At 37.3% G+C, this 25,406-nt stretch overlaps 1 protein-coding gene across 2 annotated transcripts in view; it reads right to left on the bottom strand.

Moving 5' to 3' along the window:
- Window positions 1-447: 447 nt before the first annotated feature.
- LOC307145783 (inactive dipeptidyl peptidase 10) overlaps window positions 448-25,406 on the bottom strand; it is a 52,112-nt gene continuing 27,153 nt past the window's right edge. For both annotated transcript variants that reach the window (XM_079849347.1, XM_079849348.1), the window contains exons 6-25: window positions 22,170-22,222; window positions 21,544-21,625; window positions 19,417-19,537; window positions 18,982-19,136; window positions 18,706-18,803; window positions 16,686-16,809; window positions 15,319-15,363; window positions 14,989-15,093; window positions 12,823-12,914; window positions 12,173-12,220; window positions 10,324-10,442; window positions 10,194-10,241; window positions 7,994-8,092; window positions 7,486-7,552; window positions 5,873-6,067; window positions 5,529-5,583; window positions 4,955-5,054; window positions 4,649-4,707; window positions 3,212-3,284; window positions 448-3,126 (exon numbers count right to left, since the gene is read on the bottom strand). In XM_079849347.1, coding sequence (XP_079705473.1) covers window positions 2,903-3,126; window positions 3,212-3,284; window positions 4,649-4,707; window positions 4,955-5,054; window positions 5,529-5,583; window positions 5,873-6,067; window positions 7,486-7,552; window positions 7,994-8,092; window positions 10,194-10,241; window positions 10,324-10,442; window positions 12,173-12,220; window positions 12,823-12,914; window positions 14,989-15,093; window positions 15,319-15,363; window positions 16,686-16,809; window positions 18,706-18,803; window positions 18,982-19,136; window positions 19,417-19,537; window positions 21,544-21,625; window positions 22,170-22,222 — 1,962 coding nt within the window. In that variant the 3' untranslated portion in view covers window positions 448-2,902. The remainder of the gene's footprint in view (window positions 3,127-3,211; window positions 3,285-4,648; window positions 4,708-4,954; window positions 5,055-5,528; window positions 5,584-5,872; window positions 6,068-7,485; window positions 7,553-7,993; window positions 8,093-10,193; window positions 10,242-10,323; window positions 10,443-12,172; window positions 12,221-12,822; window positions 12,915-14,988; window positions 15,094-15,318; window positions 15,364-16,685; window positions 16,810-18,705; window positions 18,804-18,981; window positions 19,137-19,416; window positions 19,538-21,543; window positions 21,626-22,169; window positions 22,223-25,406) is intronic.

The following is a 25,406-nucleotide window of genomic DNA, read 5'->3' as shown; positions in this document are numbered from 1 at the left end:
CTCGAGGGCCTGTTGTAGGCGCGGTTTGAGTCAGCCAGGGCCTGGTGAGGATGGAACGGCGAGACGCGTTCTGATTGGTTGAAAAGGAGAAAGTGTTTTTGATTGGCGACAGATCACATCGCTTTTTCATTTGATTGGTTCAAAGACAGAACGGCTATAAATTATTCAGACGTATACGTTCAGCTGTAGGTTGTTCTTTAAACTGCCTGTCTAGAAATAGAATGACAGATATGCTCATGTAAAGTCATGTGTTTTTTTAACAGTTTCTTTGTTAATTTTGTAACTGTAAGGGCGCCTTGACCTACACAAATAGAACGTATCTCCTGCCTTTAAAATGAACAATATTCAATAAAGGTTTGAATTATATCAATATCAGTCTGATGTAAATAACATTCCTTTGGCTGCTTTGATATGTGCATCGTCCTGCAATGACTTGAAACTGCATGTACACAAAGATTTCAGACTTTATTGGAAAAGGGTCATTAGATACAAATATATAGATACAGAGGCTCAAGGACGTTCATTTCAGACTTCATGCTGCCTGTAACATTGGCATTGCTCTGGTAGGAAGGATTTTCTTGGACCTACAACACAACAGAACATTCTGAGATATGTAACTTGCTTAGTTGCATCACAATGTCAACACACATAACTTACAAGATTTCTACATATACATTTCAGCAGTACATGAAGGTCACAAAAAATAGGTTTAATAAAATAATTTTTTGATTGGTGAATGAGAAGGTTGAAGACAGGTGGGACGACTGAGATCTTGTGTTCTATGACAAGAAACTTTAAAATACTTAAAACAGTTTTTTTATTTTATTTTTTGCCAAACTGTTCTCTCATAATCATTATCATCATTAGTTTATGGTGTTTCAAAAAATATTATGTCACTGTGTTATGAGCTGGTGACCTTCTGGATTCTCAAACCTGCATATATCGATAAAGACTACTATTCAAAAGTTTGGGGTCTGTAAGATTTTTTTATGTTTTTGAAAAAACGTGTAATATGCTGATTTGCTGCGCAAGGAACATTTCTTATTATTGATGTTGAAACTGAAACCATGATAAAAAATAAATAAATCATAATTCTTTGATGAATAAAGAAAGTTCAAAAGAAACAAATTTATTTGAAACAGATGCATCCTTGTTGAATAAAAGTATTAATTTCTTTAATAATATCTTACTGACCCCAAAGATTTGAACGGTGGTGTATATAAAAGCACATAATGCAAATACATGCTTTTGTTTTACATAATTTAGTACCATGGTGTATATAAAAGTACTCTGTCTTTACCAACCAATAACCTTACCATGGTACCACCACAGGACATTTTTGTCACAAATATAAATTAATGAAATGCTGCACACAATTTATTATTTTTTTTTAACTAAATGCACAAACTGCCACATTCATAACTGTAACATAAGTCAGTACCAAAAGGTTTGGTCACAGAGTATTTGGCACATTTGATCTGTAAACATAAAATCTGCATATGCATGACAATGGCAACGGAAGTTGTGTTTGCTTGCCAGCTAAAATATAGTTACTCTCGGTGTGAAATTGCACACAGCAGGGCTTGACGTTTATGAAGAGATATGATGTATGCTGGAGAGCTTATGAGGCTTCTGTAAACAGCGGCATGCAGTGTGATTCATTGATTTTGTACAGCAAGGACAGCCTGTGTACTTATACCGCAATGATTTGGAGATGTTTAAAACTCGCTGTCTGTGCACACCGTGCGCTTTGGTTTAGCACACTGTATGCAATTTCTACATTTTTATCATCAATTTCTATTGAGTTTGGCACAGATATTATGAAATAGTCAGAGTATACAGCACCATGCAGCCGATTTGTCATGCATATAAAGAACCAGGTTCAAATAACATGTTGCAGTGTACATTTAATCAAATCTTCCACAGTATAGGCTAGACCTAAACACTGGCCATTTACAGCCAATAACAATGTCTGTTTGGCTGATTAACAGATGTTCGGTTTGGTCAGTGAATTGGAAACTACTTCTGATTTTTTTGTGAATTTGAAATAAATATTGTTTAAAACGGGCAATAATTTCATGTCAGCAATCTCATTTGCAGTCATTATTGTAGTACCTATCAGCATTATCATCCACTCTTCTTTTATAGATATCAGCATAGTCTATAATGAAAAAAACATATCAGTTCAGTGTTATTTTAGTATTCTTTATATACTATTATAGTATTTAATATTTGGTTTTATTTTTATATGTTCAGCTTTAATTTTAGTTTAAGTTTTAGTAATTTTGTCATATTTAAATATATCTATCTAGGTTTAATTTATTTTAACTATTTAATTTTTTTAGTACTTCAGTACAACTAAGTTGCCAAGACAACATTTCTAATATTTGTTTTAAGTTCTAATATTCATATTGTATTGATTTCAGCTATAGCTTAACTTTAGCTTTCAATTAACAAAATGACTTTTAATAGTGTTAGTAAAACAATAACAACACTGTATCTGTTGACTACTGGTACAGTATTTCCAATGCTGGACAAACCATTCGTTCTCTCTCACCACAAGGTGTCGCTACAACATCAAGGCTAATCAACATGCCTATGTATGCAGCATCTTTTACCCATTTCATACATAAACTGACTAAAGATGTTGATTGTCCTTTTACTTGAAAACTGTATGAACCAGACCAGTTGTGTTTCATCCTCCAGGACACACAAGAGACATTTACGGTTGTAGTCTGAACAAAAATAAAAGCATCCCAAAGTTGAGTTAGTGGAATAGCTGGTGGATTTGGTCCTCTTGATCTCCATTTTGCTCTCTATTCCTTTGGTGAAATAATGCAACCTGAAGTTAGTCACCATAATGGGCACCTTTGAGGACCGAGAGAGGACACTGTGGAAGAGATCACTCTTCCTCCTCGTCCTCCTCCTCTTCCTCCTCCGTGATGAGGAAGGGGTCGTATTTGAGGCAGTTGTGGAGGTACTGAAGGAGGGTGCGGTGCAGGTGTTGAGTGCTCCGCTCTTCTCTCAAGGTGTGGCCTTCATCTGGGTACAGCTGAAGGGTGTAGTTGGCCTCTACCTTCACCAGACGACTCAACAACTCGGCGCTGTGTTGGAAATGTACCCGTGCTAAACACACACAAACAAGTAGAATATTACTTAAAATCCACAAATGATGTATCTGATTTAAAATTTCATTATTATGTAAGCTAACCATCTGCTGTCCCATGTATGAGGAGGAAGTTTTCGTCTTTTAGCGTATTGATGTTGTCCAACAAAGACGCAGTCTGCAAAGACACAACATGACTTTGTTAGGTCAGTGAATACAGTGGCAGAAGTGTAGTTAGTAGATGTTATATTGGTATCTCAATCACTATATAAAAAGGTAATTGTAGTTTTATTTTTCCTAAATGTGACTTTATATCCAATTTTGGGTATAAATAACTGTAACTATGTCACAATGTGACTTTAAATCTCAAAATGTTGACTGTTTATGTAACTGTAACACTATGTGTGACTAAATTTCACAATTGTGATTGTTTCACTTTGTGAAAGTGTAACTTTGTGTCACAATGTGACTTTATATCTCACAAATGTGACTGTTTCTCGTAACTGTAACTTTGTCACAATGTAACTTTATATATCACAATTGTGACTTTGTTTCTCCTAACTGTTACAATGTGACTGATTCTCATAACTGATACTTTAAAGACTTTAAATCTCACAAATGTGACTTTGTTTCTCTTAAAGGAGAATGTTAAATTGTCGAGTTCACGAGCATGATCATAGGTACTAAACCAATGCGCGTGAACTTGACAATCGATTACTATGGACTTTGACCGAAAACAGGATGTAAATACAGGTATGAGCGCTGGCTAAATAAATATCATTTTTATTCATATCTTTCACATCTACTGCAGTCAGATTGACCCGCGTTCACTCCGAAGGAATCACTCACATGGCTGTGCACTTGTAATGACACATCAAGGATGTTAAGAGGCTAAAAGCAGGTTTAAAACTTGACCCATTGAAGTCAACAGGGTGCAAATTTTAAAAAGAGGATAACACGGTGTAGGCAACACCGATTTTTGTCGTTGTTCTCTGTATTGACAGCACTCCAAATGTACAAAAAAATGAGCTCAATGTTAAAATTGACCAGAGTTCTCCTTTAACTGGACTGTCACAATGTAACGTTATATGCCACAATGTAACTTTAAATCTCACAATTGTGATTTTTGTTTTTGCTCTCAATTACCTGAAAATGTTACCTTAAATATCACAATTGTGGCTTTATAATGTAACAATGTAACTTTTTGTCACAATGTAGCTATTGTAACTAACTTTGTCACAATTTGACTTTAAATCTCAAAACTGTGACTTTGTTTTCCATAACTGTAACTTTGTATGTTACAATTGTGTATTTATTTCTTGTAACTGTCACAATGAGACTTCGTTTCTTGTAACTGTGACACTATGCCACAATTGTGACTGTTTCTTTTAACTGTAACTTTGTCACAATGCAACTTGTCTTGTTTTACACTTAATCTCACAATTACCTTTTTTATTATTATTTTTTACTCTGTGGCACAATAAGCATCTATAACACAATGCTTGATAATGAATGAAAAAGTTATTGATGCAAAAAGCCCACCATGTATGAGTGCTCCTCTTTAGTTGGAAGGCCTAGATATCTCTCTGAGAAGGCAGCACCTGAAAAATAAGGTTGAATTTATTTTCACACATAAATCTGAAATTAAACTGCAGTACACTACAGATTATACCATTTATCAAATGTAAAAAAGTAGTACCCGGACACTTTGATAAATACCATGGGACTGAATTATTACCATATCACATACCATGGTATTTTGAAGTACTCCAAGGCACTTCAAAGAATGTCTAGAAATACTGTTCTTCCATAGTGCTGTTTTTGCTAGTGTATGGATCTGAAACTCACTATAGAGCTTGAAGTCTGTGATGGGAGCCATGACAGCGGCACATTTGAACATCTGATCGGTTGCAGTCAACATCTTTAAACCTAAATAGCCACCGAATCCCTGTGAGGACAAATGAAGGCTGATGTCAGAGCTCTGCAACTGAAGACTGATTTCAAAGTACATATCCTAAGTGAGAGTATGATGCAAGTCTACAAAGGGATTCATTTGCTTAGAAGATGTGTATTAAAGCAATAGGCCTTGAGAGGCCTTTAGATTGGGTTGACCACTTTTAAGTGCTGCTATTTGAAGTTATGCAACATCGAAACCACATTAACCACCAAAAAAAGTTTATCTGTTTTTTTAAACATCAATTTTCATGGGTGTTTAATGACAGGGGTGTTTGCCAGAGCATTGCTACGCAGTTGCTAAGGTGTTCTGAGTGTTTTTAATACATTGCTAAGGTGATATATAGCTCATTAGCCTAACCGTAGGCTGTTTACAGTTGCCAACATGCAAAAATCAGCTATTTATTCAAATGCTCATCCAGTAAGATGTTAGAGCTTGCATTCTAAAATTTCACAACATATATTTTACCTTTCCATAAACAGCAATTCTTCTCCCATCAATGTACGGCAGCTGCATTAACCATCTGTTATGAAACATGCACATTTTAGGTGCTATTTAGCAGTTATGATAAATGGCTGGTCTTTTAAAAGCAGCCAATGTATTAACTATGCTGAGCCATACACATCGCCTTGAGCAAGAAGTAGGTTCAATTAAATTAGCCAAGCAAGCGTTCAACAAAATATGGAAGAAAACCCAGCGTCTGCTTTAGAGCATAAAGCTTTTCCTAATCAGATATTTTGTGGCGTAATGTGCAAAATGACTTTTCTATTTCAGGTATTCTTCTTAATAACTGATAAGAGAGAATGACTCACTCCACGACTCCTAGCTTGTCTTTAAAGCGGAGGGAGCCCAGTTTACGAGGGTCCAGGATGCTGCTTTTCTGTCCCTGCGAGGCCCGGCTTTTGCTGTCGATCCAGGCCAGCGCCACTCCATGCAGGCTGGACAAAACCTCTGGCCAGCCCAGGGTGAACTCCTCTGTTACCGACTCCCTGCCAGGAATACTGTCACTAGAGGTGCAGAGAACAATGGATGGATGGAGGTGTTGACACAATGTCACATTGTAGATTAAAAAGACATTAGCACACACACTTGCTGAACACTTCTTGCATCTCAATCAAGCATGTGCATATAGCTTATTAATAACGCAGCATTCATAAATCATGTAGCCTAACCAACTACGGCAAGGGAGAGTCTTAACTAGATTTGCATTTCCAAAAGGAGATATAGCTGCTTCCAAGGCAGCAAAAGAAGTTATATGCTAAAAATTAGAGCAGCTTTGTCACTGTCAAGACACTCAGCACGTATCTTGTTTTCTGAATGCAACACTGGCTTATTATTACTTAGTAGTATATGCTACAGTATAGAGTATACACTGCTTACTATTTAAAAAATAGTTATTAAAACATTAAGCATTAGCTCAGCATGAACGTTTTTAGTAGAAGCATGCTACATTCTTGTCACATTACCTTCTAACGTTGCAATTTTAATTAATATTATTTAAAAAAAAAAAAAAAACAGCATACATTACTTTTGGTTTATCCATCACACTAGAAATGGAAGGTCAAGTCGAGTGCATTGCATTGTAGGATGGAGAATTTAAGTTTCATATATGCCAGGAAGACCAAATACAATTCAGTATGCAAATGTTTCATTAAGAGGAGCTTAATTATGATTATTATGCATTCGAAAAAACAGAATGTTTAATAAATGTAATAACTATGGAAGTTTGTACCTCAGAATAAACAAACAAAAAAGGTTTCTACGACTTAACTTCTTGTAGAAGTTGTAACAGTGACTTCATATCTCACACATCTAAACATGTTCTCATAGCTAATTTATTTGTCATGTTTATTACTTTTTGTCTCAAATTAAATCAAGTTAAAATAGTTTTTTTTGGTTTGGTTACCAACATTCTTCAGAATATATTCTTTTGTGTTCAACAGAAGAAAGAAACTCGTACAGGTTTGGAACAACATATGGGTGAGTAAATGATGCTTCTATCCCTTCAAGCAGCAAATCTGTTTTCAACATTGATAATAAATGTTTCTTGAGCAGCAAATCAGCATAGAATGATTTCTGAAGGATCATGTGACACTGAAGACTAGAGTAATGATGCTGAAAATTCAGCTTTAGCTATCACAGGAATAAATTAAATTTTAAATAAAACATATTCAAACAGAAATCAGTTACATTAAATTGTAAAATTATTTCACACTATTGTTGTTTTTACTGTATTTGTGATCAAATAAATGCAGCCTTGGTGAGCAGAAACCATTTATATCTCATAATGCAACTTTTGTATTTTAAATTTTATCTCATAATAACCTGTCTTACTTTTTACTCTAAAGATGGGCTTCTATACAAAATAAAGCAGCCTTATTAACAATATCATACAGGTGCTGGTGAAATGCTGGGAGACACTTACATGATAATAAGGAGAGGGTGCAGGTTTCCCTCGTACCCAGGGGGCAGGGACATCTTCAGATCTACGTCTGTAATTATTAGCAAAGGCAGTTAAAACAGAGCAAACGGCCGTTTCTACTGTACCATACTGGAAGGAAGTCTTGGTACCGGCTCATCAATATTCCAACCACTGGCAAATGAGCTCCCATGAGCCTGTTGGTTTTAACAGACTCTCAGTAACACACACACACATGCACAAACAAACACAGTCAGGGGACCTGATGCAAAAAGCATGTGCAATTTATATACAGAGACTTTTACATGTGCAAACCCCCTCATACAAGCAAAAACACACACGCAAATAAGCCACGATGGGCTTCCCCTAAAGGCAGGTACCGCTGTGAGGATCCAATTAGCAAAACCGGAACAATTACCTGATTGATTCTTAAATCTAGTTGGCTTTGTAAAAGGTTGAGATCAATTTATGCTGAAATGCGGAATGTAATCAGTTACTTAAGAAATCTTTTTACCGCTGTTGTCGGAGGATAGCGTCTGGAAAACGGTCTCAGAGAGCCTCTTGGTTTCAAGAGACATAGCGAGGAGGCTGTTGTCTTCCACCAGCATGTAACCTGGAAATGCAGCACACAGACTTAATATACTTTTGGCATAAAACCAGAACGATCAACCACCGTGGAGTATTTAAATGTTAAGACTATGAAACAAAGGATGAAGCCAGATAATAAAATTTAAAAGATATCATGCAGCACTTTTAGATGTTTTAGTGAACTCTCTCACTACAACAAACTCTTAAAATACTCAGTGGGGTGCTTTCATTCTAAGACAATCTATTTTCTTGAAAGAATAATTTTCTAAAGCAAATGTGAGTGGATGCTTGGGTGTTGTTTTGTGGTCACCAAGGTATTCTAGACTGTTTTCTATTTTAATATATTTTGAAATCCTGTGATGGCAAAGCTGAATTTTCAGCATCATTACTCCTGTCTTTATTTTCATTACTCCAGTGTCACATGATCCTTCAGAAATAATTTCATTTAGTGGGCAACCACTCACCTATCATGATCGACAATGAGCAAATTAGAAAGGTTTCTTCGTATAAGCATTTAGGTTTATTTATTGATAATAACCTATAAATTGATATAACGTGTCATTAGGTGCAACGAAAAATGTGCTTCCTTTGGAGGCTTAGGGAGGCGTTCATCTTTGAAACACAATGAAGATCTTTTTGATGAAATCTGAGAGCTTTCTGTCCCTCCATTGACGGCTATGCAACTACCACTTTGATGCTTCAAAAAGTTAATAAAGAGATCGTAAAACGAATCCATATAAATTGAGCGGTTTATTTTCTGAAATTTTCTGAAGAGACTTGATTACTTTCTTTTACCCTCATTGGTACTCATTGGTTCTTGCTGAAGCTCAAACGTGCTGCGTAACACGAGAATGAACCTCATTGGTCCTTGTGGAAGCTCAAACGTGCTGCGTAACACGAGAATGAACCTCATTGGTCCTTGTGGAAGCTCAAACGTGCTGCGTAACACGAGAATGAACCTCATTGGTCCTTGTGGAAGCTCAAACGTGCTGCGTAACACGAGAATGAATCTCATTGGTCCTTGTGGAAGCTCAAACGTGCTGCGTAACACGAGAATGAATCTCATTGGTCCTTGTGGAAGCTCAAACGTGCTGCGTAACACGAGAATGAACCTCATTGGTCCTTGTGGAAGCTCAAACATGCTACGTAACACGAGAATGAATCTCATTGGTCCTTGCTGAAGCTCAAACGTACTGCGTAACACGAGAATGAACCTCATTGGTCCTTGTGGAAGCTCAAACGTGCTGCGTAACACGAGAATGAACCTCATTGGTCCTTGTGGAAGCTCAAACGTGCTGCGTAACACGAGAATGAATCTCATTGGTCCTTGCTGAAGCTCAAACGTACTGCGTAACACGAGAATGAACCTCATTGGTCCTTGTGGAAGCTCAAACGTGCTGCGTAACACGAGAATGAACCTCATTGGTCCTTGTGGAAGCTCAAACGTGCTGCGTAACACGAGAATGAATCTCATTGGTCCTTGTGGAAGCTCAAACGTGCTGCGTAACACGAGAATGAACCTCATTGGTCTTTGTGGAAGCTCAAACGTGCTGCGTAACACGAGAATGAATCTCATTGGTCCTTGTCGAAGCTCAAACATGCTGTGTAACACAAGAATAAACGTCACTGGTCCTTGTGGAAGCTCAAAACTGCTATGTAACACAAGAATGAACCTCATTGGTCCTTGTGGAAGCTCAAAAAACATGCTTGAGCTTCCATTTACCACAACTGATTTAATGATTTAATGGTGGGATGTGTTCCAAAGATGAACAAAAATAGTACGGGTTTGGAACGACATGAGGGTGAGTAATTAATGACATAATTTTAATTAGAAGTCAATTACAATTTAATTTAACATTCATGTTCATAGTAAAAAAAAACGTCCTAGATGAATTATGCAGGCACATTTTTTACGTAGGATTGTGGGTTTATTTTGAGTACCTAACCCAAGGTATGAACAATAATAATAGTAATACTTGCCTTAGAAGCAGACATTTTTATTTAAAAAAATATTTGTCTACTTTTTTTTTAACAATTTTATTAGTAATCAAAATCTTTCTTTCCTACAGCCACACATGGCTGACTAAAAAACAGCTTGTAATGAGGAAAGTATTAATTCTACTCACTGGATGGATCACTTGTGCTGTGAATGGTCACCTTTGGGACACCTGGGCCTGTAAAAGTATCATAGAGATGAGACATGTGCATCTTTATATATCCACCTAAATGTGTGTTTGAGAGAGTCAGTGACCTTACCCAAGCAATAGAGGGTAAAGTATGTCTGATTGTGGCTGAAGTCTGCTTTGAAGAAGCTGCATCGCTCAAACAGGTTGCATGTCAGACACTGGCGATGAAACACTCCTCCAAGCTCCACACTAGTCAACAAGCATGCATTTCATTATTTTACAACCCAACATCTTAATGCCATCAACCTCTGCTAAAAGTGTTCTGCGTTTGTACAGCGATTAGAACATACAACTTACAAAATGTTTATCATAAACTAGCGCCAGGCCCAGAATCTGCCCTACCTAAATTTACAGTCAGGAGCCGCTACTGCCATCGATGACAATCACAGTATTCTTCAGTACAAAAATGAACACTGTCATAATTTACTCCACCTCATGTCTTTATAAACCTGTCTGACCTTTTTCTGTGAAACCAAAATGAAACATTTTTAACCCTCTGGTTGTGACTTTTATTTTTCCCAAATATGCTAGTCATTTTTAACACATTGGACTAAAACTTACTGAATTTGCTCACACAGGGTATATCAACATCTCAAAAATAATTTGATCATTTTTAAGCACCTACCCTACCTTCTTCCCTACACTTGTGGTGTTACCGGTCAAAAATGACTACCTAAAAATAATACTTAAATATTTTGTTATGCAATGCTATTGCCAAAAAATGGATACAATCTTTTCATCAGCTTGTTTTCTTTCTATTAGGACAGATTTTCCATTTTCGTTTTTTGGAACTGATTGAGGCCTCACTAATCTGAGCTTATGCACCTTCTTTTTTGAGGTGAATAAGGCCTATGATCAATCAGTTCCAAAAAGAATACAAAACCTGTTCTAACTGAAAGAAAACAAGAATATTTGATAATAAAATAGCATAATGGGACATTTAAAAGGCCAGTATTTTTGACTGGGAACACCAAATAAGGTAAAGGATTTTCAACAGAGCACAAGAGTTAATGATGTTCATGCTGCTCTTTTCCATAAAATGAAAGCATATATTGACCAGGATTGCCAAATTCATGAAGCATAAAATTAACACTATTTTTTTTTGTCTTTACTGTCCGTTTTTTGATAAATTGAATGCATCCTTGATAAAAAATAATTTCTTTTTTTTAAAAAATCTAAAGACTTTTGAACGATAATGTACATTTTTGGCTTAACTATCCCTATAACTTCCAGTATGTGAAACACACACGCTGAGCTAGTTTTCCATTATCCACTTGCTTGAGCCCAATGCTGGACCTTTGCACTTTCGCCATATATTGCTCGGATGGTCGCAATAAAAAATCTATGAGAAATTGTGGCCCACGGAGAGCAAGTGAGAGGCTCAAAGCATTAATCAAAGGTTAGAGAACACCGTTTAAATCTTTGTGAGGCACAGCACCTCCCCCTCTGCCCGTCTCCTTTTCAACCTTCTCTATCTCTCTCTGCCTCTTGCTCTAGCTCTCTAAGCTGCCGTTTCTGTTAAATGAATTAGCTGGGCTTCTTGCCTGGAGCTCACTAGGGGTAAAAAAAAAAACCTATTGGGTTTTCACGAATGTCCCCGAAAACGCATCTCAGATACGTTTCAATGTAAACTGGAAAGATTTAATTGATTACAGCACAAGCCATCGATGAACATTCATACTGAGAAACTGGACCGTCAATGTGCATAATATCAACATGTAATGATGATATGGACGTCCAAAACCCACAAACCTATTGAGGAAATTAAATATCTCACAACACAACAGGGTGTGCAAATGCTGTCAGACTGATTTAGATGCAAATGCGCAGCACAGCATGAGAGGTGCAGAATTCCTAGACAGTGATGATAAAATACTCAATTACTGCTTAAAAGACGTATCGTTTGGGACAGAACCCACCTGTATAAGTGTCTACTCTGCTGCGACTCCTCCGTGCTCAGAAAATAGCTACAGGGAAAAACACATTAAGGAAATCTGAAAAGGTTTTTTGAGTTACTATGTAGTCAGTCATTTATCCTTTAATAATAGAGTCTACTTCCACATACTGCCTTCATTCAGCTGCATGGCATGCTAAGTAGGATTGTATCTGTTACACATGCAAAGTAGGAAAGACTGTGACACGCATTCATTTCTGTCAGTACCGGATTAATTGTAAGTCATTGATTTACAGGCCTAAACTTTGATTTGAGCTATAGATCTGACTATTTATAAATATTCATGCACTGAAAAGATAAAAAAGTATTTTTTTCTGAAAAAGCTATCACTTCTGGGATGGTTATTCAAGAGGGTTTGTTTTATGCGGCTGCAATTAGAGAACAACGGCGTGAGAAAATGACAGAGTCATTACAGTCAATTCAACATTCAAGTACTGTATTCATTTTAATTAAGTGCCATCTATGCTGATTCAGTGGGATAAATGGGATTGCTAGGTGTAAATAATTCTATAATTACTCGTATTAGGTAGTTTGGTTGACTATGAGATGCTTTACGACACAGTCTTGAGGCTTTTGAGTCAAAATGGTTTGCTCATAAAATTCGATCTGTCATACATTTTATCGTTCTCCTCATCAAGAGCGCACAGCGAGGTTACATCCCAGTTCCCTGACGTTAGAAAGCGAGGAGATACAGAAGGAGTGGAAGCCTGAAGAAAAAGAAAGAGAAAGAGATAGATAAAGCTTATATGAGGTCTAAAGAGAAGGTGGGTTTTAATGGAAAGCAGTGGACAGGAAGACGAGGAAACATTAGACAATGTGAAATAAATATCCAATCTAAAGAAAATGACAGAAAAAAAATTATATAATAATGTACTGTATATGTTCTCTTAATTATTTAATTTCAGATTTTATATACACCACTGAGCCAAAACACCTGCCTAATATGCTGTTGGTCCTCCACGTGCTGCCAAAACAGCGCTGACTGGTCAAGGCATGAACTCTACAAGACCCCTGATGGTGTCCTGTGGGATCTGACATCAAGACATTAGCAGCAGATCCTTTAAAGGAGAACTCCGGTCAATTTTAACATTGAGCTCATTTTGTTGTAAATTTGGAGTGCTGTCAATACAGAGAACAACGTCAAAAATCGGTGTTGCCTACACCGTGTTATCCTCTTTTTAAAATTTGAAGATTTGACTTGCCTTCAATGGGGCAAGTTTTAAACCTGCTTTTAGCCTCTTAACATCCTTGATGTGTCATTACAAGTGCACAGCCAATGTGAGTGATTCCTTCAGAGTGAACACGGTGAATCTGACTGCAGTAGATGTGAAAGATATTAATAAAAATTATGTTAATTGAGCCAGCGCACATACCTGTATTTTCTTCCTGTTTTCGGTCGAAGTCCACAGTAGTCGATTGTTGAGTTCACGCGCATAGGTTATCACGCGCGTGAACTCGACAATCGACTCAATGTTCAATGTTAAAATTGACCGGAGTTCTCCTTCAAGTCCTGTAGTAGGATATGACGTGGAGCAGCCGTGGATCAAACTTGTTGGTCCAGCACATCCACAGATGCTCAATTGGTTTGAGATCTGGGGAATTTGGAGGCCAGGGCAACATCTTCAACTCTTCATCATGTTCCTCAAACCATTCCTGAACAATGTGTGCAGTGTGCATTATCCAGCTGAAAGTGGCCACTTCCACCAGGAAACACCATTGTCATCCACGTGATGTAAAAGAAAACAGGACTAGAACTAAGACGGACCAGGCGACCTTCTTCCACTCTTCCATGGTCCAGTTCCGACGCTCACGTGCCCATGTAGGCGCTTTCGGCAGTGGACAGGGGGTCATCATAGGCACTATAAGCTACTACTCTATGCAGTCACATATGCAGCAGAGTGCAATGCACTGTGTGTTGTGACATTCCTCCCATAACCATCATTAAAATTTTGAGTGACTTGTGCCACAGTAGACCTTATGTTGGCTCGGACTAGACAGGCTGGCCTTCGTTGCCCTCGTGCATTAGTTAGCCTTGGGCGTCTGTCCAACACCCAGTAGCCAGCTTGTGGTTTGTCTTTCCTCGGACCAGTTGGTAAATTCTCACCACTGACCGGGAGAAACTTGCGAGCCTTACTGTTTCAGAGATACTCTGACCCAGTCGCCTTGCCATAACAATTTGGCTATTGTCCAAGTCCCTCAGATCTTGATTCCTGCCCATTTCGTCTGCATCCAACATGTTGATTACAAGAACTGATTGTTTGCGTCCAATCCAATCTACCCAGACCTTAATATGTGGCCTTGTTAGAAGATGATCAACAGAATTTGGATCACCTGTGACAGGTCATAATGTTTTGGCTCATCAGTATATTATATGTATAGATAAAACTTATATTAGGTTTAAAGAGAAGGCAGGGAATAATGGAAAGCAGTGGACAGGAAGATAAAGGAAGATATATATATATATATTAATATATGTAATGTTTTTATATAGGAATATAAGAACAGATTGGTCTATGTAACTCGTGATATAAATTTGTAAATGACTTCAAAAATTCAAAAAACAAAAATCTAAATTAACATACTGTACCTATTTATTCAAATGAAAGTCTAACAATTAAAATGAGAGAAAGACTTTACAATACACAGGGGTTCAACATCGCCCCCACTTGCCATAAAAAGTCACATACACGTATGGTACTTCAGGTTTCTAATCACGAAGTTTATAAGTACATCTAATTTCACTGTGCATAGCATGAGTACGAAATTATTCCACCCACAGACCTGAGCGGGGAGACTGGCGATGTGGAGGAACTCCCCACGGGCCCCTTGCTTGGCAGGCAGAATGAGGTAAAACAGGGAACCATCTGCCGTGAACAATGGCTCCTCCTGTAGGACAAGCCACCATCAATATGCATTCCTCCAACAGATCAACGAGAGACAACACCATTTTGATGCAATTCATTTCTTGCCAAGGTGGATGCAGCTTTTAGGAACCAAAGAACGGAACCTGAGAACTGGAGAGAGAGAGAGAGAGAGAGAGAGAGAGAGAGAGAGAGAGAGAGAGAGAGAGAGAGAGAGAGAGAGAGAGAGAGAGAGAGAGGCTGAACTTACCTGTCGCTGGTTGTTGTGCCAAAAGTCCATCGCCATTTGGTGCTTCTAAAGATTAAAGATATTTTAAAAGGATTAGACATGTTATATATTAGAAGTAAAATATGTTTTTTAAATCATTTGTTCTCTTCTGCCTGCCAGGGAGAGTAGTACATCATAACAAACTCCACCGCTAACGCAGAGTTTCAGGCAATCCATCATTCTCATTGGCATCACATTAAGGAAGTGCATGTTTCATTTTTATCTGCAGTTTAGATGTGCTGTCTGCAACAACTAGAGTTCCACATCAATTCCATTAGGCTGTTCTAAATTATGGTTGTGGTACATACTAATTATGGTACATACTCATTTCCTCTATTTTTACATTTAGATTGCTGTTATCTAACACTTAAAGTTAATCTTAAAAACAGATGAACTGTTTACCCTAAAGGGACATGTAGTGGAGTATGACTTGTTTTCATGAATTTTTGAAATCTCTATATAAAATGAATGGGAAAATACACTATCATTGACATTTTTACACTATCAAGTTTGGTTTCAGTCAAATTTTCATTTATTTTTTAAAAGAAAATAAATTAATACTTTCATTCAGCAAGGGTGCATTAATTTGATCAAAAGTGACAGTAAAACCACTTACAATTTTACAAAAGACATTAATATTTCATATAAAATGCTGTTCTTTTGAACTTTCTGTTCATTAAAGAACGGCAGTGTATATATAATTTTTTGTATGTAATACTATAACAATGTTTATATATAAGATTTGATTGCTTAAATATGTGTATACATTTGAATATTAAGATTAATTTAAGCTAAAAATCACGTAATAAAAGAATTGTGGCTTGTCCAGAAATCTTCGATCACCGCTCAACAACCTCAGAGCTCATGGTCTTGAGACGTTTATATACATTATTGTTAAAAATCAATTTCTCTATGGATAAAATGAATGGGAGTTTTACTTCCAGAGCCAAACAGTTAAACTCTGTTATGTATTTCAACACAGCTCCCAATGCCTCCAAACTCTGTTGACAGATTTATTAACACAGAACACACAGGGTGTAGAAATCAAACAAGAACTGCACATCCCTGTCAGACGCAGACACTCCTGTGCGCATGCATTCAATCACTCGGACATAAAAAGGGAATGACCTTTAGGCATTAAGACAGGCTGCGCATTAAAATTCAAGCTTAAAAGTAAAGCTGACTTAGTCTTTCACGCCTCCAGAAGGAAATTAGGCTGAGCTGGCAGAAGAGAAGCAAGCGATTCTCTGTATGTTCTGAGCAGAATAAAGAGTGAGAGCCAGATCGATGGATACTTTAAGGGTAAAGATACCCAGTGGGGAGCAGTGGATGAGCTGGAAACCCCTCACCTCTGAGCAGGCTCCTGTCGTGGCCTCACACACACACAGCACGGACTGGTTCTGGACACGGTTCAACCAGCGCACAGTCAGACGGGTGCTGCTTATCCAGCTCACCATAGAGATGTAGCTATCTCTAGAGAAAGAGAGAGAGAGAGAGTAGAGTGCATTCAGAATCACCACTTTATCCATTATTTCGGTAACACTTTAAAATGAGGTCTCATTTCTTAACATCAGTTAGTGCATTAACTAATGTTAACAGATACAACTTTGGTTCTAAAAATGTAATTGTAGAAATGAAATTGAACTAACAGTTCTTGAACAGTACTTTTACAGCATTTATTAATCTTAATGTCAAGTCAAGTCAAGCCACCTTTATTTATATAGCGCTTTTTACAATACAGATTGCATCAAAGCAGCTTCACAGTGATAACAAGAAAATAATACAACAAAGTTGGTTTCTAGAGGAAAACTGCGTCATCGTCCACCCTAAGTAAGGCTGATCAATAATATTGTTATATTAAATGTTCCCAACTTAGCAAGCCAAAAGCCAAGGCAACAGTGGCAAGGAACCAAAACCACTCCATCAGGTGACAGAATGGAGAAAATAACTTTCATGGGTGGAATAAACATATGGCAGGAGTTTTACTTTCTGAACCCTGGACTTTACACCTCTGCAAAATCAAACTCTATTGAAACAGTCTATCATAATCAATTTTGAGTCAAGAAGACTATATATTCTAAATGGTTTTATAACACAATTCCAAGCCTTTTTCATCAGTAATGTTGCTCCGTGTCAGTTTTTTAATGTTAAGCTAGTAAACAACTCTTTTAACTTGTTTTCTTTTCATATTTGCAGTTTATCATCTAGCAGATGCTTTTATCCAAAGTAACTTGCAAATGAGGAACACTACAAGCAATATTAGAGCATTGCTTTATGTTTGTTAACATATTGTGATGTTTATTGTTGTTATTTTGGCCAGGTCTCTCTAGCAAAATGAGACTTTAATCTCAAGGGACTAACCTTGTAAAATAAAGATTTAATTGAATCACACTCAGGGGGTGATTTTTAGAAAGCTGACTGCCATCAAGAACAAAAATCAGCATGAAAGCTATATGTTTAGAGTGAGGATTCATTTTCCAGCAGGACAAAGACTCAAAGCACACAGCAAAAACGAAAAATGAAGAAGGTTGGTATTCTGGAGCGGCACAGCCCGAACCAAGGCTTGGATCCAATTGAAAATCAGCAGTAAGACCTGAAATTGCTGTCCACCGGCATTCTCCATCTAATCTGGCAGAGCAGGAGCATATTTGCTCGGAGGAATGGCCAATAATTCCACAATCTAAATGTGGAAAGCTCACACCGACAAACCTAGGATGATACAGGCTGTACTTTTTGGACTATAGGGGTTGGGGCAAACAACAAAAAATATTCATAAAAAAGTAACTTACAAAAGACAACAAGTTATCACTGCAAATATAATAAAATCCTCAGTGAGTAACATCAAACCACTCTTAATAATCCATTGTACAATGTTGCCACAGGGCAACAACCCCGTTTTCTTTGGTTTGAAAATGCATAATGCATTTAAAATGGTAATAAAAGTGTTAATAATGAAGGAATTACTTTGAATAAACTACTAAAAACTTCATCTTTAAAACACTACATCCATTTTCAAGTCTTATTCTGGCAATATGCACAGTGTGGAGAATAATTGATCAAAATGTTCACCCATTAAAAAACATTCACATTTGTTAGAGAGTAAACTTCATTTTAGAGTCATACAAATGATTTGCATATCATGAAGAACTTCTTAAATGTGTTTGTTGCCTAAGCAACAGATACAACTCACTTGCGATGTTTTTAACATCATGCATAAAAGATTTAGTTTAATAAATAGACAGTTAAGACACATTTTGCCATGTGTTTAAAAGGATATTAAAAATTAACAGCTCTGTATCCACAGCCTGTGCACTGCATATGTTGCATGTTCGCAATTACGAACACATGCTAATGAAAGATAAACTTCACCTGCTGTTCTGGGAGTCTGGAGGAATCATCTCTAACGTGTGAGCTGGACCGTATAAATTCACCACAAACAGACTGGCTGATGGGATTCTGGAACCTGCCTGTACAGAACAATACTTTTAACATTATCAAATTAGACAAAATGCTCTTGCAGTCTGCAAATAGTGCAAATGCTTGCATTCATTATTCAATATAGACTTTTATTGCGATATCGGATTCATTTTGAGGCTACTTTGTCATATAAAAGAAATTAGCATGCTGCATATCAACTGTTTTTACCTTTGGATATGGGTAGAGGACGTTAGAAGGGTAGACCCCACCCAGGAAATGATGTATCTCCATAAAAGGAGTGGCTGAGTTGTTAATGGACAGATACGCCAGGCGTGCGCCATCTTTGGCCCACCAGAATGCAGGATATTTCAGCAATATCTCCTCTAAAGTTGAACAAGGTAAGGGAGAGAAATTAAATTTTGATGAGGCTAATTAACCCACACACATATCATCATAGACCTACGCTTATGATCATAAATCTCATTTACCTTTCTCATTGTGTATTTATAAGGCCAAATGAGATAATAATCTCTTCATGAATACTGGAATGTCTTCAAGGGACTTTCAAAATTGTCTCAAAGTACACACAGAATTAAGGTGACTCATTATAGTGATGGACTGAAAGAGAGTATTGAAGGGGACGACTCATCCAAAATCACTGACCCTCATAGGTCCAATCAGACAGCCCATTAACCACCATTCCATTTCTGCCCGTGGCTGTCAGACGCATCGCCTTGCTAGACACATCTGGCTTGTAGTAGATGTCATTCTCAAAGATATAGACCTGGAATCAACAAAGAGACACAACCAGCATTAATAGATGAAGTCATAATCCAACACTCTTAAAAATAAGGTTCCAAAAGGTTGGTTGTTTTTTCACAGTGATGCCATAGAAGAACCAATTTGGGTTTCACAAAGTTTTTCTTAGAGTGAAGAACATTTTAATAATCTAAAGAACCTTTTTCCACTATAAAGAACCTTTTGTGGAATGGAAAGGTTCCATGGATGTTAAAGGTTCTTCACAGAACCATCAACGCCTATAAAGAACCTTTAATTTTAAGAGTGAAGATTATTACAAGGATATTTACAAATTAAGAGGGCAGAGTGCACATTAACAGCTGGAATATTACAGTTTTGTAATTATTTTAATGTTATGGTCAGTGCTAAAATATTACTATTATGTCTAAATATAAAAAATAAAGCATGTCTATAATCGACTTTAAACTTTAACATTTAATTTGAATGATAAAATAATATAAAAATTACAATACATTTAATTAATATCATGACAATTAATATCAAGTGATGACTTTTTTTTCCTTGACTAGTCATTTGATTAGACTGCCAAATACTCCCTGTATGCAGATCTATACAGGTGGAGCTGGGGAAGGTGGAGGGTTTCTGAAAGCACTGCAGACTGCTAACAGCAACACTACCGGTATTTGAATGTTGAGTTGCAGCTCATTGGCCGCTGATGCAACAGCAACCAATCAGCTGCGCTATGTAGATGATGATGTGATTGCTTACAACTGAGTTAAAGACCTATCAGCCTGAGCCATCTATAATTTCATGCCAGAAATTGGTATTAATGTTTTAAGGTCATGTGACAAACGTAGTGACCGTAACTCCGTTTGTCTGATGACAGTCAGAATGACAGTGGACATGTCAACGCAATAACTTCTTGTTACAGTGATTGCAATGGATATGTTCACCTCGGAGAAGTAGTAACATGGATTGTATTTTGTGTCACATTTTTGTTAATCTTGATTTCTCACAACTTGTGTGCTTTTTCTGGGCGAGTCGGAGTGAACTGCGGCACTTACAGAATCGCACGAATGAGAACATCGTTTCCTTAAAAAATACATTATGTTTCATATCGTATACTCCCAGAACACATAGGGCCCTATTTTAACGATCCAAGCGCATGGTCTAAAGCGCAAGTTCACTTAGGGCGTGTCCAAATCCACTTTTGCTAGTTTAACGACCGGAAAAATGGTTGGCGTGCCCAGCGCATGGTCTAAAAGTGTTGTCCCTATTCTTAAAGAGTAATGGGTGTGTTTTTGGCATAACGTGAAATAAACCAACCAGAGTCTCATCTACCATTCCCTTTAAAAGCCAGTTGCGCTCGTGCCATGGCGGAATTTGCAAGCGGAACATTTTTTGAATATTACACAATATTAATCTTTTACATTTTAATCCTTTTATTTTTAATATTTGGCATGTTTGTGTGCTGCTGCTGTGTGTTTAATAAGCAGAGTGGACGCGCATTGTGGACCCGCCTATAGGCGCATATTAACGCGCTCTTTAAATAACAAAAAAAAATATTGCGCCATTGACTTAAGACCAGGTTTTTGTCGGTCAATGGCGCAGTCTATTTCAGTTGCCTCAAAATAGTAATGCGCCAACAATGCGCCTGAACACACCTCGTTTTCAGACCAGAACCCCCATGGGCGCACAAATGGGTGGAAATGCATTTGCTATTTAGAAAAATGTGGCGCAGGACGTGAAAATGATAACTGCGTCAGGCTGAAACTAGCAAAAAACACTTGCATCGCGAGTGTATGATAGGGCCCATTGGATCATTCTGTGATACTTTTGCGTCTTTTTAAAAAAGCTTGATGCTGGTCACTATTCACTGCAATTATATGGACAAGCGCAAGTGGGACATTTAGAAAGAAAAAAATTAACACCATTGTGAGTAATTCATGACTTAAATTTCATTTTGGGTGAAAAGGGTGAACTATCCCTTTAAGGAAGCTCGCTATAATACAATAGAACAAAGATCCTCACCAACTGGTTCCCTTGAGGTCCCCACGCTGCATACTGAAGTATAGACGTATCCTCCTCTGAAGGGGTGAGGTCCATAATCTCCCTAAGATATGCAGACACACACACACATAGATTGAACCATTACATCACAGACATTTGAAGCACTACATAGCACAAATTAATCCGGTTCTGGGTCATTTTTAGAGTGCTTGAAAAGGCTCGTAAAAACAGCACGATGCAGATGCAGAGTTAATACGAAATGAAAGTGAAGTATACAGAGAGGCAGGGGTCTGGACATGCAATGAAACCACAGCTAAGGCTAAATGATCTGTGAATACTGCCAAAACAAGCAAACGGGGTTCAAGACATTCTTTTAAGTGTCACTGCTCTTTCACAACCACAAGCAAGAATCTCAGGCTTTTATCAACAAACAGAACATATCAAATCCCTGTCAGGGCATTCAGGAAATTGCAGGTTAGTGAAAAAAACAATTCATCCAGCAGAGACCTGTCAACATCAGAACAAATAGTACCTTTTCCATACTTTTATGTAATCAATGCCAAACACAGAGGGACCTGTGGACTGGTTTTCGGTTGTGCACATGCCCAGTACAGGCCATGCAGTGAGGAACCTCTGTCTCTACCTACCCGCTGGCCACTGTGTAGATTGCAAAGGATGCTGTGAAGGACTGTGAGAATACCTGGAAAGGGGCAGAGGACATGGTGGATCCCTAAATTGTATACACAAACTATGTAGGGAATAGCATACTACCACACTATTTCTGCAGTGTTTATGTGTATGTGACTGTATTAAAATGTTGGTATTCATGAATTTTCAGGATTATACTACCTTATGCTGCCAAAATGTGCAGTATAAGAACTATAAAACAAAGAATATATGCAATGCACTCAACTAGACCGTCAATTTCCAGTGTGATAAGTAAACCAAAAGTAATATTAATCACAATATAAAAATAAAAGAAATAAAGTTTGGGGGCAGTAAGACTTTTATGCTCACCATGGCTGCATTTATTTGATAGGGCGGAAAACAGTAAAAACAGCAATATTGTATTATTGCAATTTCAAAAACTGTTATTAAAATATTGTCTGTATTTTAAAATGTAATGTATTCCTTTGATGAATTTTCAGCATCATTACTCCAGTCTTCAGTGACACATTATCCTTCTGAATGCTGATTTTCTGCTGAAAAAACATTTCTTATTATTATTTTTCAAGATTCTTTAATGAATAGGAAGTTCAAAAGAACAGCATTTATTTGCAATATAAATCTTTTGTAAAATTATAAACGTCTTCACGGTCACATTCGGTGTTGGGGAAAGTTACTATTAAAAGTAATGCATTACAATATTGCGTTGATCCCTAAAAAAGGTAACTAATTGCTGTACTTAGTTATTTTTAACTGAAAAGGTTGCGTTACTTTTGGATTACTTTTCCTCTGCTTGTTTGTTTTTTAATAATAACCAAAAAAAAGTTCTATTCTTGGCAAATGTGAAGGTCCTTACTCTTTCACACCAAAAGTGAAATAAATAAGCCTCAGGCTGAAGGAAATGCAAACTCACGCCTGTACAGTAGAGGGCGCAGCTCAAACATTTCAGCTATGCTGCCATTCTAGACACTTTATTTTAAAAAAGTAACTCATATTTTGTTTTACAAGTTTAAAAGTAATTTGTTACTAAGTAATCTGATTATTTACTCGCATTACTAGTAATGCATTACCCCCAACACTGGTCACATTTGATTGTCCTTGCTGATTATAAAATGGGTAGTTCTAGTCCTTGATGCTGATTGGTCAATAGCTATGTTTTATTTACGATAAAGGTAAGGCCTGAAGGGGTTGACTATATTCACAATACAGCACAGCCTCTCGTACCTTATTGTTTAGATAGAAGTATTAATTTCTTACTGACCTCAAACTATCGAAAGATGTATGCAGTATGCTAGTATCCCATTCTGAACATATAGCACACGCTTGTGCACACGCTCATATAGTTCTTACAGCTCATAATATCTTTCACTCTCTCACTGCACGACAGCACAACTATGGGTGGTTAATGAATCATTTAAATTCATTTCAATTTCAAGCTTCATTCAGCTGATTCAATTGAGGAGCATCATGAGCAAAAGAAGCAATTCTTTAGAAAACGATTTATTTTATTTCACAATCAGTAGCCGGAAGGGATACAGGCCCCCAAATTGGTTTGACTCTTATGAGAACGGTACGTCACATGTATGGGGTCATATGACAGAATGATAGCGGCACATGCCCCATCTATATCAACGTGATCATTGGGGTCAATATCCCTCCAAAAAAAAAGGATCCACTTCACATTCACAGCTTGAAACTCACTCCAATGGATTAGCATGTCAAAGATGACCTAAATCAATAGAAGTGTCCTTTAGGCCTCTAAAGACAATTGTGCATTTTGTCAGTACAGCATGGTTTATTGCAATGCATTTGGCTATATGAAGATTCGTATATATTGATCTGTAATGATTTATGTAAAATTAGATGTATGGATTGCTGCAGCATCAGTACAGAACGCAATGTGGCGACAAGCTTCAAACTGCACTCGTTTCCCAAAAGCCTAATAGGATTGAAAGTCATGCCATGCACTGCATACTAAAAACAGAACAGCCGACTGTCGCACTGTCTGGCACTGTATAGAAGTGAGGTTAAACAATTATTTCATTAAAAAATGAATGTTTGAGGTCAGTAAGATAAGATATTTCTTTTGAAAGACATTAAAGGTGAACTAAGTAACTTTTTTACCTTAACTGAACAGCTTCGGAGTCATTGGAATGGTTATATTACTTATTTCGGGTTGAATGGTTGTCGTTTCGCACCCCCCTGGTGCCCGTGAGCGGAAAATACGCACTTGCAACTTTGAGCCGGCGGGCCGCCGGCCGCTGCGTCAGGAAGTCTCGCGTGATATCAGGTCTCGCGATGTAACGAATTGCTTTACGGCCAAAAGAAATCTGCTAAAATGCTGTCATTATTGCGCTCCCTCACGCTGTTTGAACCCGAATGAAGAAGACGTTTTAAAGAATGTCCCATCTGCTTTGATGTCGTTGATCTACTAGCCTCTGGTGTCCGAGAATCGCCTACGAGTTTTTACAACAGTGTTGTCAAATATCTATTCCGAAGCTGTGGGGGGAGCTCTAGAGAGAAACCTGCGAGCAAAAAGCGAGAATACAGCGATGAAATCCCGAAACTACTGAGCCCCGCTTTAAGATGTTTATATAGCAAGGACACATTAAATTGGTCAAATATGTCAGTTTTAATAATTTTAAATATTATTTTAAAAAGTTCTACTTCAAATAAATGCTGTTCTTTTGAACTTATATTCATCAACGAATCCTGAATAAAAATGTATCACTGTTTCCACAAAAATATTAAGCAGCACAACTGTTTGCAACATTGATAATAATAAGAAATGTTTCTTGAGCAGCAAATCAGGATGATTTCTGAAGGATCATGTGACACTGAAGATTGGAGTAATGATGCTGAAAATTCAGCTTTGCTGTCACCAGAATAAATGACATTTTAAAATATATGCTATAACATAAACAATGTAATTGTAATAATATTTCCCAATATTGCTGTTTTACATTTTTGATCAAATAAAACCAGCCTTATTGGTAAGTAGAAGAGACTTATTTCTGAAACATTAAAAAAAATCTTGCTGACCCCAAACTTTTGAACAGTACTGTATCTCAATATTAAAAAGACAGACACAAGTGTTTGTGTGCATATGAGTGCAATCTCAAAGTGTCTAGTGTTAAGTTTGAGCACATTTTCTCTGAGTGTAAGGCTGTGTGTGTTGATTATAGGGAAAGAGATTGTGGACTCGCGCTGAGAGTCAT

Source organism: Squalius cephalus (assembly GCF_949319135.1).
Source record: "Squalius cephalus genome assembly, chromosome: 18".
Lineage (NCBI taxonomy): Eukaryota > Metazoa > Chordata > Actinopteri > Cypriniformes > Leuciscidae > Squalius > Squalius cephalus.
This window is presented reverse-complemented; position numbering and strand designations above follow the sequence as displayed.